This window comes from Paralichthys olivaceus, chromosome 8 (genome assembly GCF_024713975.1).
Source record: "Paralichthys olivaceus isolate ysfri-2021 chromosome 8, ASM2471397v2, whole genome shotgun sequence".
Lineage (NCBI taxonomy): Eukaryota > Metazoa > Chordata > Actinopteri > Pleuronectiformes > Paralichthyidae > Paralichthys > Paralichthys olivaceus.
Window position 1 is genome coordinate 3,338,673 of NC_091100.1, and position 14,065 is coordinate 3,352,737.

Below are 14,065 nucleotides of genomic sequence, written 5' to 3' on the forward strand. Positions count from 1 at the left end.
GCTCATTTCTTTAAAGATGGAAAACATGAAGATTTGCATAGAAAACATTTATTTGATTGGACTTTGTAACAAAACAAGATTATTTAAAAATCGTATAGTTAAAATCTTTTAAGGAAATGATGCAGCATTGTATATATTATATATTCCAACATAAATCCAACCTTTTTAGAGTAGCCACTTAACACACACTATTTATGACTGGAGTCCTTTTGCACTTTGGTCAAACTGGTCAGACTGTTAAACCTGTGTGTGTGTGTGTGTGTGTGTGTGTGTGTGTGTCTTCAGTCACAGCACGTCTTCCTCTGGACATACAGAACCCGCCGACAGCGAGGACAAGTGTGATAGGCGTCCTTGAAGTGCTTCACAAAGAACGGAATCAGGCAGCATCCAAACACCAACCTGCGGGAGAGAAATTACACGTCACTGTGTGTCGTGAGATGGATGCTGGGTAATTAGATAACTAGATTTGAACGCTGCTCTCCTCACCCACACAACACAAACACAAGACACATGAGCCACGCGTGTGTCCCGACTTTGTAGGCGACCTGTGTGGTGACCTGAGCCTGACAGGAATGACAGCTCGTCAGGCCCGGAGAGCGATACAGCTGGTTCTCACAGCTCACAAACTTGGGCCTGGGGGTCGATGGATAAGGACACGACACTAGAGAGAAGACATCGGGGGGCAAAAGTGAAAGTTACTTTAAAACAAGTGTAATCGGCATCTCTTCACTGAAGCTGCACGGTGTTTACACTGGGTGACATATTCTGACCTTTTGTGTTTTTAATCTCCACCGAGGAGGTTGTGTTTTCAGGATTATGCAAAAACTACTCAAACTGATTTCCATAAATCAGAAAGGTGGGGCCTGAAGGACCAGATACATTTTTGTGTCCCTCCTGAAATCTCTCAGGGTATTTTCTTTCTAACTTTAAGGTGATTTCTCGCAGAGTCATTCATGGATCTTGATGAAAAGGAAAATCTGACAAGTTCAGCCGAGTGTGTGCTCGGTGATCCAGTAAATGTGGTTTCATAAGGGGGCTGTTGAGTTGACAAACTAGAATGACACTCAGAGGCACTCGACAAACTTCTCTACAGTCAACACTTCTCGTTCATTATCGCTGATTATCAGGGAAGTAAAGCTAAATCACCCAAGTGCAAAGACATCGAGGCCTCGATATATTTAAAAATGGAGGCAGAGTGTAAGCGGGCATGTACCTGGCAGAGGTAAATGAGTTTGAGCGGAGCGGCCATCAGAAGAAAAGGAGAAGGACTGAGGAGGAGGTGGAGGACTGAACGGTGAATGGATGTGGTAAATCCTCCCATCTTGTCCTGTTTGACTTTCATCTGCAAATAAAAAGATAGTTAAGTACTTTTACTGTGACCACTTATTATTTCAGGCTCCGCAAACCGATCAGGATCAGTGGGGATTTTTACCTGGTATGTAGTAAGGTGGAGGTGAAGGAAAAGCCTCATCCACTTTAGGTAATGACTCCATTCAGTGCGTTAGGTGATGTTCCACAGGAAAACAGAGTTTGGATGTTTGCAGCAGCAGCAGTTAATCTGCAGGCCGCCTGCCAGGTGCAGTTAATGAAATCTCCTCTGATTGGTTAAACAGCCTATTACCCAAAAGTCAATGGCAGGATGTTGTTTTGAAATGAGGCTCAGAGGAACATTTACTTTAAAATGTGCATCTAAATTTCACCAAACTGCTCCACTCAATAGATCTGCTCGTGTGTGTTATGTAACCTCACTCCATTAGACGCCTTAAAGCCTTTCAGCTGTGACATCATGGGAAGTTAAACAGGAAGTGTGTTGTGTTCATTAACCGAAAATTATTCTCTTTATCTTCCATTAGTGTTGTTGGTGTCTGACTCTGCTGACATTCATCAGTTTTTACCCAAAAGTAAAAATAACTTCAATTTTCAGGGGGATGTGGGAATTTCATTTATCTGTCTGTCATCTATCTATTTATCTATCTATCTATCTATCTATCTATCTATCTATCTATCTGTCTATCTATCCATCTATCTATCATCCATTTATCTATCTATCTATCTATCTATCTATCTATCTATCTATCTATCTATCCATCTGTCTATCTATCCATCTATCTATCATCCACTTATCTATCTATCTATCTATCTATCTATCTATCTATCTATTTTTCTATCTATCCATCCATCCATCTATCTATCCATCATCTATCATCCATCCATCCATCCATCTATCTATCTATCCATCATCTATCCATCCATCCATCTATCTATCTATCTATCTAGACATCCATCTATCCATCTATCTATCTATCTATCTATCTATCTATCTATCTATCCATCTATCCATCTATCCATCTATCCATCTATCCATCTATCTCTCCCCCTCTCCCTCCGCTAGATGGCGGTATTTTGTGACCGGCTCCGCCACTTCCTGCTTCCACCATCGGGGGGCGCTCTTCGGTCCTCGTCGCGGTGGGAGGACTCAGGCGGAAGCTCAGTTGAATGTAGCAGCCTTAGCGCGACGATGCTAAGTTAGCTGTCAGCCAGGCATCCACGGGTTTCGCTGCCGACTTTAGCCGCCGGATGCTCCGGGTCGTGTCCCGCTGGCCTTCTTGACATTCCCTCAACACTCCCGGACGAATTCGTGTCGACTGACCAGAGTCCGCGAATTCAGGTCCAGCCCCGATCGAACCTTCTCCCCCCCCCACCCCCTCCACTCCACTCCGCCGCTAGCGTCGCTTAGCTCGCCGGCTAACGAGACTTGACACCCGGGGTCTTGCGGAGAGAGGTGAGTTAGCACACGGAGCTAGCGCGGTGTTCCGTCACCGGGTGTGAGGGCGTCTGCTCGGAGGAGGAGACACCCGGGGCTGATGTGGAGGATCGAGGCCTTCGGGTTGAAAAGTGGTCGGTAGTAAATCTGTGTGAGACCCACTGAGGCTGCCGGGCCTCTTCAGCACCGGTGCATCGTTAGCTAGCTGTCTGATTAACCTGCTAACCAGCGTCCGGGATGTTTCCCCGGTGAGCCCGAACACGTGAAGCCTTTAAAACACGCTCGTTTGGCAGCTAGCGTCGATTTCCGTTCATAAAAGAGGTACACTTGTTAAAAACCCGGTGGCGGCTGTCTTGCTCATGCTAGCTGGGTGATAACATCTGAGCTAACATTCGCGAGAAGGTTTTTTTTTCCCCGAGCTCACGCAGCGAAGTTAAAATGTCCAAACTTGTTCAGCTCAGTGGAGCAGGTGGTTTTCCAGTCGCTGTGGTTTTGTGTGAACTGAACTCAGATCAGATCTGATGTTCTCCTCAGGAGCAGGTTTGATGGTCGCTTGTTGTTAAACTCAAGTTGTTTTTTTGTTTTTTTTATTCTGTGACTTGTCAGACTTTGAGGACCACACCCAGACAAGATGTCCCTGCACCAGTTCCTGCTGGAGCCCATCACCTGCCATGCATGGAACCGCGACAGGACACGTAAGTCTCAAAACATTCCCTCCTCTCTCTCTCTCTCTCTCTGTGTCCTTAATGATCGCTCGTTCATAATTGATCTTAAATGAAGTGGGAGAGTCGTTTCTCTGCTCTCTGTTCCTCAGTGTCCTCCAGGTAAGTGGCAGATCCCAGGAAACCGGTCTGACTTGTTTGTCATCCTTTGTGTCTAACCTGCTGTTTTCACAACGTTTTGCAGAAATCGCCATCAGTCCGAATAACCACGAGGTTCACATTTACAAGAAGAGCGGCAACCAGTGGGTGAAGACCCACGAGCTGAAGGAGCACAATGGACACATAACAGGTTTGTCATTAGACTCCGGTCATGTTCAAAACAAAGTATCTGCAGGTCTGAGTCTCTGTCTGTGATGATATGAAAACTTTCATTAGATCTGATCATTCACAACAACAAGGCTGCAACTAGTTATCAATTGATTTGCAGATATTTTCTCAGATTACTTGATTAATTAATCCGTCTATTGAGTGTCAGAATATCACGAAACGTTCAATGGTCCAAATCAGCTCAAGGTCTGTCAGGAACCCAGTTCAGCTTCCTGTCACATGACAGAGAAAAGCTCCAAATTAGAGCTAAGAAATGTTTCCTTTTATGCTCAAAGAGAATTGTTGATGATCAAAACAGCTGCTGGTACATTTTCTATTGATCAGCTAATCGTTGCTGACCTAAATAACGTTATCTCTTTGTATTTATTTTCTCTCTCGTCCATGTTGCAGGTATTGACTGGGCTCCCAAAAGTGACCGTATAGTGACGTGTGGCGCCGACCGCAACGCGTACGTGTGGTCCCAGAAGGAGGGCGTATGGAAGCCCACGCTGGTCATCCTCAGGATCAACCGAGCCGCCACCTTCGTCAAGTGGTCGCCACTGGAGAACAAATTTGCAGTCGGCAGTGGAGCTCGACTCATCTCTGTCTGCTACTTTGAGTCTGAGAATGACTGGTGAGTCCTGCACGGTTCATATAACGCTAGATATATATATATATATAACTCTAGATATTGTTGCACCTTAAACTGTAGTGTGCATTATAACTATGACAAATAATTATATTTTATCATTTTTATAACCTTAACGGTTCAGTTTCCCTGTTCTAGATTGCATAATATTTTATTTAAAGCGCATTATAAAATACACATTGATTCTCCGTGTGTCTCAGGTGGGTGAGCAAGCACATCAAGAAGCCAGTCCGCTCCACCATCCTCAGTCTGGACTGGCATCCCAACAACGTCCTGCTGGCTGCTGGATCGTGTGACTTCAAATGCAGGTAAAAGTCACGAGCAATGAGAAGTGTTCTAAAAAATTCTAACGGGACAAGAGAAGAACATTAAATGATTGAAATCCTGCCAACATCCTCTCTCCCTCCTCTTCTTTCTGCTCCGTTTTTGTTTCTTTTCTCTTTGCCTCCCTCCCTCCCTTCCTCCCTCCGCCCTCCAGGGTGTTCTCAGCCTACATTAAGGAGGTGGAAGAGAAACCAGGCCCCACGCCCTGGGGCAGCAAGATGCCATTTGGGGCTGTGTTAGCAGAATTTGGCGGAGCGGGTCTGTATCTCTTCATCTCTATGTGTTACAGTAAAAATCCTCTTGCGATTCACTCTCAGTAATTCTTTGCACTAAAACCATATCTGGGTTTTTTTTTTTGTGCGTGTTGTGTTTGTTAGGTGGAGGGGGTTGGGTCCACTCTGTCTCTTTCTCTGCATCTGGTAACCGCCTGGCCTGGGTCAGCCATGACAGCACTGTCACTGTGGTGGACAGCTCGAAGACTGCCAGGTATATTTATTTCCAGACACAGAGGCGTCTGAGATTAACTACCAAAAATTAATTGCAGAAATAATTTGTTTTATTCATCAAGACACAAAAGGTGAAATAGAAACTTTTACTATTGTCTATAGAGCCTGCTGTTTTGACAACTCAACAATTTTGAATATGTATTTATTTCCAGCATTTGTTGGAAGTGAGTTACCTGTGAAATTTAAAATCCCTGTGTTTGTGTTTAGTCCTTCACAGCTGAAGACGGAGTTCCTTCCTCTCCTCAGTGTCATTTTTATCTCAGAGAACAGTTTAGTAGCAGCGGTAAGAATAACTTAGAAACGCCGTGAATACATTTTCATACTTAAAAGTGGAGGAAAGGGATTTTAAAAACGTGTCGTTTCTCTTTCCAGGGCCACGACTGCTGCCCCATGCTGTTCCGTTGCGACGATGGTGGAGCGCTGACATTCGTGTCGAAGCTCGACCTCCCTAAGCAGAGCATCCAGAGGAACATCTCTGCCATGGAGCGCTTCAGGAACATGGACAAAAGAGCCACCACCGAGGACCGCAACACTGCCCTGGACACACTGCACCAGAACAGCATCACGTAGGTCGCACAGCCAAACGAATCACTGCGGGAAATTTAGAAAAATGAGTCTAGCTGCTGTTTGTTCTTGTGCTCTAAGCTCCAGGTGTAAATATTAGAGATGTTGTAAACATGGACACATCAGCATGTTTGACGTAGGCTCCTAATGGATGTACATGTTTTTTTGTTTTGTGTTTTCACTTTGTCCTTACCATCACTCTCTCGTGGCAGTTTGGTGAAGTGCTTCAGTTTCTTCACCTCTTTTCTTTTTGAATGTCTATATTTAATCTGTTTTTGTTCCACAGCCAAGTGTCTATCTACGAGGGAGACAAAAGGGATTGTCGCAAGTTCTGCACCACAGGCATCGATGGAGCAATGACCATTTGGGATTTCAAGGTAAACACACACATTCTCTCTCACACACACACACACACAGATACACACAGACAGATACACACACTCCTTCTTCAGATCTTTATTTCCCCAGCTCCCTCGGCTCTAATGTGTTATTCTGCTTTCATCTCCTCAGAGTCTAGAAGCTTCTATCCAGGGTCTCCGCATCATGTGAAGAAATCTCGTGAATGAATGAAGAAACGCCGCAGCCTCACGTGTCTCCTCCCCCACCCCCTCCTCGCCCTCACCGTCATCACCCCTCCCTTCCTCCCTCCTCACCCCCTCCACTCCTGCGACGCAGCCAGTAACGTACATAACTGACCACCTAATCTCGAGTGTCTACTGAAGCACTGATCAGAGCATAACACACTGGTGGGTGTGTTCTAGCACACACACACTAAAATACACAAACACACATACACTACACACACACACACACTGAGCTGACGTGTGGCATCACTGTTAATTTTTTGTTTGTTTGTTTTTTAAATGAAGGTTAACCAGGTGTCAAAGGGGGACGCTCCTCTGACACGTATTAAGCGTGACGTGAAATGTGTGTTTTTATGTTCTCTAACCTCCTGTACCAAAAGTTTGAGCACTAAACGGTGTATTTTATCCAAAAAGTCAGACTGCGTTTCTCCTCAGATCAACCGCAACGTGATCTCATGACATCAGCGTTCGGTAAAATCGCGGGATGCGACTGTCTCCTTCCTGCAGCCCAGTGAGTCACTGCTTGGATCGGGACCCGGTTACTGATGTCGTGAGGTCATGTTGCTGGTTGACTGGAGAGAGCTGTACAGGATCTGATGGTGGAGAGAGAAAGCAGCTGTCTAAACTCTGTGCGGAGTCACGGCTGCGCAGCACTTGACTCTAAAGCTACTTCACTAAAACCACAGGAGATGGAGGATTTCTATGTAACTGATCATGAGGTAGACATGAAATAAAGATAAATACATTTACAGTACACAACTCACTCGACTGCTCTCTTCCTTTGTCCCCTGCCTCTCTGACACACTGGGCGGTCAGCACCTAAATACCCAGGGTGCATTTGCAGTACTGGTATTTGAGTGTCGGGGTCCCAGATGAAGTATGGAAACATTTTGGTAAACTTCCCCTTCTGGTAAACAAAGTTTTTCACCGTCAACAAAACAAACTGTGTTCTTGAAAAACCAATTTAGAATTGAATGTTTGTTCTGTTTACATTTGTTTTTACCAGGTTGCAGTTTTCTCGTGACTCTCGTTCCACTTTTTTCTTTGACCGTTGTTGTGGATCAGCAGGAAAAACATGAAAGCAGCAGCAGGAATCTGAGCGGTGTCGACTGCGTGTTCAGTCCAAACAAAACTAACAAGACTTTGACTCCCTCGAAAAAAAAAAAAAAACCTCCACAGAGAATGTTACAATCCTAATTCACTTTATAAGCCTTATAATTGAGTACGAGGAGGAAGTTGGGGAGGAAACTGTTACGGTGCTTTTCTCTGTCGGAAAAGTCGAAGGATTTTCATGTCGGTTTTATAAACTATTTTCAAAAACAACAAAAACCCAGAACAAAATAACACAACTGAGCAAACTAGGTCACCAGAGGCAAAACAAAATACCACGAGTTTCAATGACAGCGTCTGACACGTGACACATCGTCCTCTCTAATCCACTGTAGCTCCTCGGTGTCGTCTTTAGGTTTTTACTGACTTCTGCCTCTGAACCCTGACGGAAGATAATGAGCAGAGTAAAAAAAAAAACTACACTGCAGATGTCGTCTGATTTTAAACGTGTGTAATAGAATGTGTGTGTGTGGGGGGGGGGGTTCCCTTTGGTGTTGATCTGCTTTAAAATACAGAACTTTGTCTCCAAATCTTGGAGAAACCGGAGTCAAACTCTTTTCTTTCCTTCTCCTGACGCCATCCCTCCTCCCTCCTCTGCAGTTTACTTTTCTCCCCTCCCCTTTTCCTTGTTCCGCTTTCTTTATGCAGAAGGGATCACGTCCCTCCCCCCTTTTCTTCTCTGTCTTTCATGCTTCATACGTTTTTTTTTTTTTGCCTCCCCCCTCAGTTTCCTACAGAACCTTGTTTGGTGCTCTGGCTCCACCCTCACTAGTTTTACTGAAGCACAACTAATCCTTTCCTCTCTTGTTCTTCTAAAGAATACATGTTCAGTCCATATCTCTCACATTCTACAAGTATGTAACATGTTTATTTACCACGCCTGCATTTACTTCCTGCATTCACTTCTCCCCCCTCCTCTCAGCTTCACTGTACCCTCCTGCACTTCCCCCTCTGACCTCCCCTCCCTCTCTACAGCTCCTCTCCTCTTCCTGAGCTCACTCTGTCGTTGGCGTTCGCGTTGACTGGCCAGAGTCCGCGAGCTGAACACCCTCGTCCCTCTCTCTCTCTCTCTCCTTTCTTTCTGTCTCTCTGTCCATCTCTGCAGCTCTTTACACATTCATCTCTGTGCTGCCCTCAGGGTAAGTAGCCGAGAAGATATTTAACAGTTGACTGAGTGTGTGTAGACACACACACACACACACACACACACACACACACACTTTGTTAGTTTAATGCATTTTCAGGAAAAAGTAGAAAGTGTGCAACAGGCGACTCTGCTGCTACTCACTCATGCTACTACATGAGATTAGTTTCTTTCAAGTAACCGACTGTGATGGAGATGTTGGAATTCATTTCCTGGGTGTGTAACTGTGAAGTTAGCTGGATGTGTGTGTGTGTGTGTGTGTCACCTTTGACCTGCATCATTCCTCTCATGTTTCTGAAAGTCTGGATTTCATTAACACAAACCGAGTGAGATAAGATAAGTGTGTTTTCTGTGCACGGAGACTTTAAAGTCAGCTCTTGGGGAGTTTTGCCTCCGAAAACCTCAAATAGTTTGAACCAACTCTGATTAAATATCGGGGGAAAAAAAGCTAAAAGTCTTTTAACTCTTTTTAAAAGTCTTTTTTTGTCACTTCTCTTTTTCCAGTCTTACAGTTCTGTGCACATCACTTCCTGGTCTCTTTCTAGCACCTGATTGGCCATGGCGTACCACAGTTTTCTGCTGGAACCAATTAGCTGCCATGCCTGGAACAAAGATGGCACACGTAAGTCTCTCCTCTCTCTCTCTCTCTCTCTCTTTCTTTCTTTCTCCATTTGGTCTCTTTGCTCGTTTCCCTCAGCAGCTCTGCCTCCTCTCGCCTCTTCACTGTGTCAAACACAGACATCATGGAACATCTTGCCTCAGCGAGTATCTGCGCCAAAGAACAAATGGTGTAATAGACGGAGGGTTGTGATTGGCTCCCAGGTGGGAGAAGGTATTTCCTGTTTCCTGTAACAGCGAGGGTGGCGTCTGGAGTTCTCTCTGAGAGGCTCTTGTGCTCCGTTAGCTGCAGGAAGCTCGTGCCATATTTGGCTGTGTTGATCAGCTCTTTTTGGTTTCTGGGTAAAGCGGATGTAACAGACGGCTGTGGTCGAGTCACACAGTCGTCGTTTCTCCACTCAACCTGCAGGATTCCGCTGCTCTCAGACAAACACTGGTTCTGACTCATCTGCTGACTGAAACCACTGCAGAGTTCGCTCCAACATTATGGGGGAGGAAGAGTTCACTTCTTGCACATTGTCTATTTAAAGAGAGACCACGTGTTTGTGAGCTGCCTCCAGGCTGATGCATACTGTGATCCTCTACTTTTCTCTTTCACCCGGTCAGCTGTTCACTCTTCCCCTCCACTGAGCATCCCGTCAAAACCGTCCCCTGTCAGTCACACCGTTCTTCCCCCTCACACAGTTCATTTATTATCTTTTTGTGTTGTTTTAATTGGCAGAGTTTTCTCTGTTGATGCTCAAACTTTAACTCCATCTGGTGTCTTTGCGCTGCAGAGATCGCCCTCTGCCCCAACAACCACGACGTCCACATCTACAAGAAAGATGGAGCCAAGTGGAGTAAGATCCATGAGCTGAAGGAGCATAATGGGCAAGTGACAGGTGAGTCATTTACTGTCAGAACTTTTATATCGGTGTCTGTCTATAGTGTTTGTTCAAGTTTTCATGTTTCGGTTTGGTTTTAATTAGTTAATTGATGCTAAAGAAAAGGAATCTACACAGATAAAGAAAAAAAAACAGATAAAGCTCACTAATAAACATGTTATATGGAAAAAATTGCCTCAACATCCCAAGATAGAGCTTCCATCTCACATCTCATTTCCTAAAAACAAGAGGAGCACTTGCAATATGTCTCCTTTAAATAAATACTTCAGTAAGAGTTTTTTTTTCCTCCTGCAGGTATTGACTGGGCTCCGGACAGTAACCGTATAGTGACTTGCGGAGCTGACCGTAACGCCTACGTGTGGACCCTTAAAGAAGGCGCCTGGAAGCCCACCCTGGTCATCCTCAGGATTAACCGAGCCGCTCGCTGCGTGAAGTGGTCGCCCAAAGAAAACAAGTTTGCTGTCGGCAGCGGCTCCCGCCTCATCTCCATCTGTTACTTTGAGCAGGAAAATGACTGGTGAGCTTTTGGAGGATGACTTCCTGTTCCCAGCTCTCGTAAAAAGGCTGCATTTTTATCGTCGTGAACCACAGTTTGAGTTCATTCTCGTGGGATTCTCTTACAGGTGGGTGTGCAAGCACATCAAGAAGCCAATCCGCTCCACCATCCTCAGTCTGGACTGGCATCCCAACAACGTCCTGCTGGCTGCTGGATCCTGTGACTTCAAATGCAGGTAATGAGCAACGAGAAGTTGTAATGGGAGATGAAGAATAAATAAATGACTGCATTCTATAAACACAGGTATCAGTGAATCAACAACTTTCCCTAACCACCCTAATCCTAATCCAGATTTTTAAAGTTTTAAAACTGATTTTCACAAGAACAGTGAAATGGAAACACAACAGTCAAACCTACAGATAATGCAGAATGAATGATCACACCTTTATAAATCTAATAAACATCTCAGCCATGAGTAATAACGGTAACGACGTCTAACGCCGGCCCCTCTTGTTTGCAGGGTGTTCTCGGCCTACATTAAGGAGGTGGAGGAGAAGCCCGGCCCCACTCCCTGGGGCAGCAAGATGCCGTTCGGGGAGATGTTGCTTGAGTCCGGAGGGTCCGGAGCTGCGGATCAGAGTTCAGGAGGAGGCGGCGGCGGCTGGGTGCACAGCGTCTGTTTCTCGCACTCCGGCAACCGCCTGGCCTGGACCTCCCACGACTCCACTGTGTCTGTCGCAGAGGGCGGCAAGAGCGGAACGTAAGAGAGGGCGGGACGGCATACCTGTGTGTGTCTCTGTGTGTGTGTGTGTGTGTGTGTGTACATGCTGACCTTTGTTATTTCTTCCACAGGGTGAACAGTCTGCGCTCTGAGACACTTCCTCTTCTGTGTGTCACCTTCATTACTGAGAACAGCTTAGTGGCGGCTGTGAGTATTCACTACACATCCAGTATTTGTTCTGAACACATTCATGAATTGTTGTTTTCTTTACCACAGAATGGATCTTTACATTTAAAAACTTTATATTTACACGAAGGGGGGGGGTCCTCGCCATGTCTTTTTACCGTCGTCCAAACTGGACAAACTAAAACCTTTTGAGTTTTCACGACAACTGAAGTTCACACCACAGGTTCTCCTTCATGTTTGGAAGGGGAGGGTGAGATGAGGAGTATTCAGCTGCAACGTGACACTTCACCTCCAGATGTCACTAAATTCTACACACTGAACCTTTAAAGGAAGAATCTGTAACACACACATTTAAAGACAGACTCTTAATTAAAACAGCCACTCCTCCAATCAGTTTGTTGATTAGTCGGTTTCAGTATTAATCAAACAACAAAATGACAAACGACCTCATGTCTCTTGTCTTGTGTTTACTGATATTCTAACTACACTGTGTCTGTGTTCCTGCAGGGCCATGACTGTTACCCAGTGTTGTTTGTGTACGACGGGGCCAAAGGCAGCTTGACGTTTGGTGGAAAGCTGGATGTTCCTAAGCAGGAGGCCCAGAAGGGCATCAGCGCCAGGGAGCGTTTCCAGAACCTGGACCGTCGGGCCTCCGAGACCCAGAGCACCGAGAAAAACCTGAACACCCTGCACAAGAACAGCATCAGGTGAGGAGAGAAGCAGATATTAGAGTGAGACGGAAAGAATTGAACAGGGTAGAGAGAGCGATAAGGATTTAAGTGATCTGTATTCAGTGAATTCACCCGTACATTCATATTTCAGTCTCAGAATTAAATTACAAATCTAAGTTACATACGACAGAAGTTATTAACAATATGTACAAGGATGTGAAATACTGCCAAACATTTAATTTTACAACATCCTGGTTTCCACATCACTCTTCACTCTTATAAGAACAAGGAAGTGAGAAAATTAAAATTAAGTGAGGAACTCACTCACAGACCAATTTTAATTTCACCGTCACTGTCGGTTCCTTAAAGAATTATGTAAAAACAACAACACAAATATTAAAATACATTTATTGGACACATTAAATACAACTGGAGATGAACCAAAGTGCTTTTCAATCATCATAGATAGAAACTCAATCTGTGGAAAAGAAAAACTCAGGAAGAGACGGAAGATAAGTTCATAAGATGGATAAAATGATCTTAGCTGTAACTGTAATGATGAATGCATGATTAAAAAGGTAGCGCTTTAAATAAATGCATAATTATCATTATCCATGTTCAAATCTTTTGCATCTTCATGTTTGTACAGAGTTTGATTTCCTCTAACTGTATTTCAGCCAAATCTCTGTTCTGGACGGAGGACGAAACCAGTGCAGCAAGTTCTGCACCACCGGCATGGACGGAGGAATGGGCATCTGGGATGTCAAGGTAATAAACACGTGACGGATTGATTTTTTTTACAGACATGATGTTTTCACACTTTATAATACAGACAGATTTTTTTTTTTTAATTTCTTCTTTCAGACTCTGGAATCTGCAATGAAGAACTTGAAAATAGTCTGAACTGAAGTTTACACCAAACCACGCAAAGTATAGTAGCTTCTGGATATATGAAGAAACCTGCTGCCTTATCACTCAAAGCTTCTCGCCAATATTTTAATCAGGTATTTTTTTATATAGAGGTAAAACAATCAGACTCTGGTCAGACAGTGTTTGTTTTCCCCCTGAAGCTCTTTTGTGGAGCTTGTTGAAGTCAGAACTTTAAACGGAGGGACTGACCACGGGTCTGTGAGCGGTACTTAAAGAGTTAGATCAGTGTAATCACAGACTGTTCAGTCTGAGCTGAATGCTTGAAGCTGGATTTTTATATTAATCAAGATGAAATGCTGCAGTACTTGTTTAAAGCTTATGCTGGTCATAATATGCCTTTAATAAATGATTGTTACGACGCAACAAAGCTTGGTTCTTCATATGTGTGTGTGTGTGTAGATCAGGTTTTGCCACATTCACCAGTTCATCATATTTTCATCTCTTTAATGAAATATAAAGGAAAAACTAAAACAGGCCTATTTATGTAAAGTAATAATACGATTCAGCTCTGGTTCGAGTCAGTGGGTCAAATGACATGAGAGTTATTAGAAACAATGCAGTTATCTCCTGTTAAAATTTATGGACGGTCCCTAAGTGAATGTGAATCTCCCCAACATCAACAAGACTCACTTCACTGCCGCCCATCACAAGCATCAAGCCCGCTCCTTAAACATTCATTGAGCTTGACATGATACTGAAGTATGTTCTATCATAAGGGACCCAGGGAGCCTGAGCACATGGAGCCTTTACCTCATTATTAATAAATACTTTTTAGGAATTCTAAAATTCAACTTATTCACATTGTCTTTAAAGCTTCTCAATCACTCACCAATTCAACCCTGCCACTGACAGCGACACGGGCGTCTCTTCAGCGAGCAAGCTTCAA

At 44.3% G+C, this 14,065-nt stretch overlaps 3 protein-coding genes across 6 annotated transcripts; 2 read left to right on the forward strand and 1 right to left on the reverse strand.

Annotated features, from left to right (window-relative positions):
* Positions 1–32: 32 nt before the first annotated feature.
* Positions 33–1,854, reverse strand: LOC109639268 (lipopolysaccharide-induced tumor necrosis factor-alpha factor homolog). The gene is made up of 4 exons (XM_020102642.2): positions 1,433–1,854; positions 1,214–1,342; positions 487–661; positions 33–399 (listed from the first exon to the last, which is right to left on the reverse strand). The coding sequence occupies exons 1-4, from the start codon at positions 1,491–1,493 to the stop codon at positions 282–284; spliced, it is 483 nt and encodes a 160-aa protein (XP_019958201.2). The 5' UTR covers positions 1,494–1,854; the 3' UTR covers positions 33–281.
* Positions 1,855–2,444: 590 nt separating this feature from the next.
* On the forward strand, positions 2,445–7,178 carry arpc1a (actin related protein 2/3 complex, subunit 1A). Of its 3 annotated transcripts, none has more exons than XM_020102635.2 (11): positions 2,445–2,782; positions 3,371–3,459; positions 3,671–3,775; positions 4,204–4,426; positions 4,642–4,749; positions 4,920–5,023; positions 5,143–5,251; positions 5,479–5,554; positions 5,644–5,837; positions 6,122–6,212; positions 6,346–7,178. In XM_020102635.2, exons 2-11 carry the CDS (start codon positions 3,396–3,398, stop codon positions 6,382–6,384), a joined length of 1,113 nt encoding a protein of 370 aa, XP_019958194.1. In that variant the 5' UTR covers positions 2,445–2,782; positions 3,371–3,395; the 3' UTR covers positions 6,385–7,178. The 3 variants fall into 3 exon arrangements, with proteins under 3 accessions (XP_019958194.1, XP_069386509.1, XP_019958195.1); XM_069530408.1 differs by having other exon boundaries at positions 2,452–2,668; XM_020102636.2 differs by lacking the exon at positions 2,445–2,782 and adding an exon at positions 2,816–3,012.
* A 1,023-nt stretch (positions 7,179–8,201) lies between these two features.
* On the forward strand, positions 8,202–13,546 carry arpc1b (actin related protein 2/3 complex, subunit 1B). 2 transcript variants are annotated; one of them, XM_020102672.2, is made up of 10 exons: positions 8,202–8,668; positions 9,219–9,295; positions 10,068–10,172; positions 10,470–10,692; positions 10,799–10,906; positions 11,192–11,431; positions 11,524–11,599; positions 12,086–12,285; positions 12,927–13,017; positions 13,114–13,546. In XM_020102672.2, the coding sequence occupies exons 2-10, from the start codon at positions 9,232–9,234 to the stop codon at positions 13,150–13,152; spliced, it is 1,146 nt and encodes a 381-aa protein (XP_019958231.2). In that variant the 5' UTR covers positions 8,202–8,668; positions 9,219–9,231; the 3' UTR covers positions 13,153–13,546. The 2 variants fall into 2 exon arrangements, with proteins under 2 accessions (XP_019958231.2, XP_019958230.2); XM_020102671.2 differs by having other exon boundaries at positions 8,235–8,668; positions 9,178–9,295.
* The last annotated feature ends 519 nt before the right edge of the window (positions 13,547–14,065 follow it).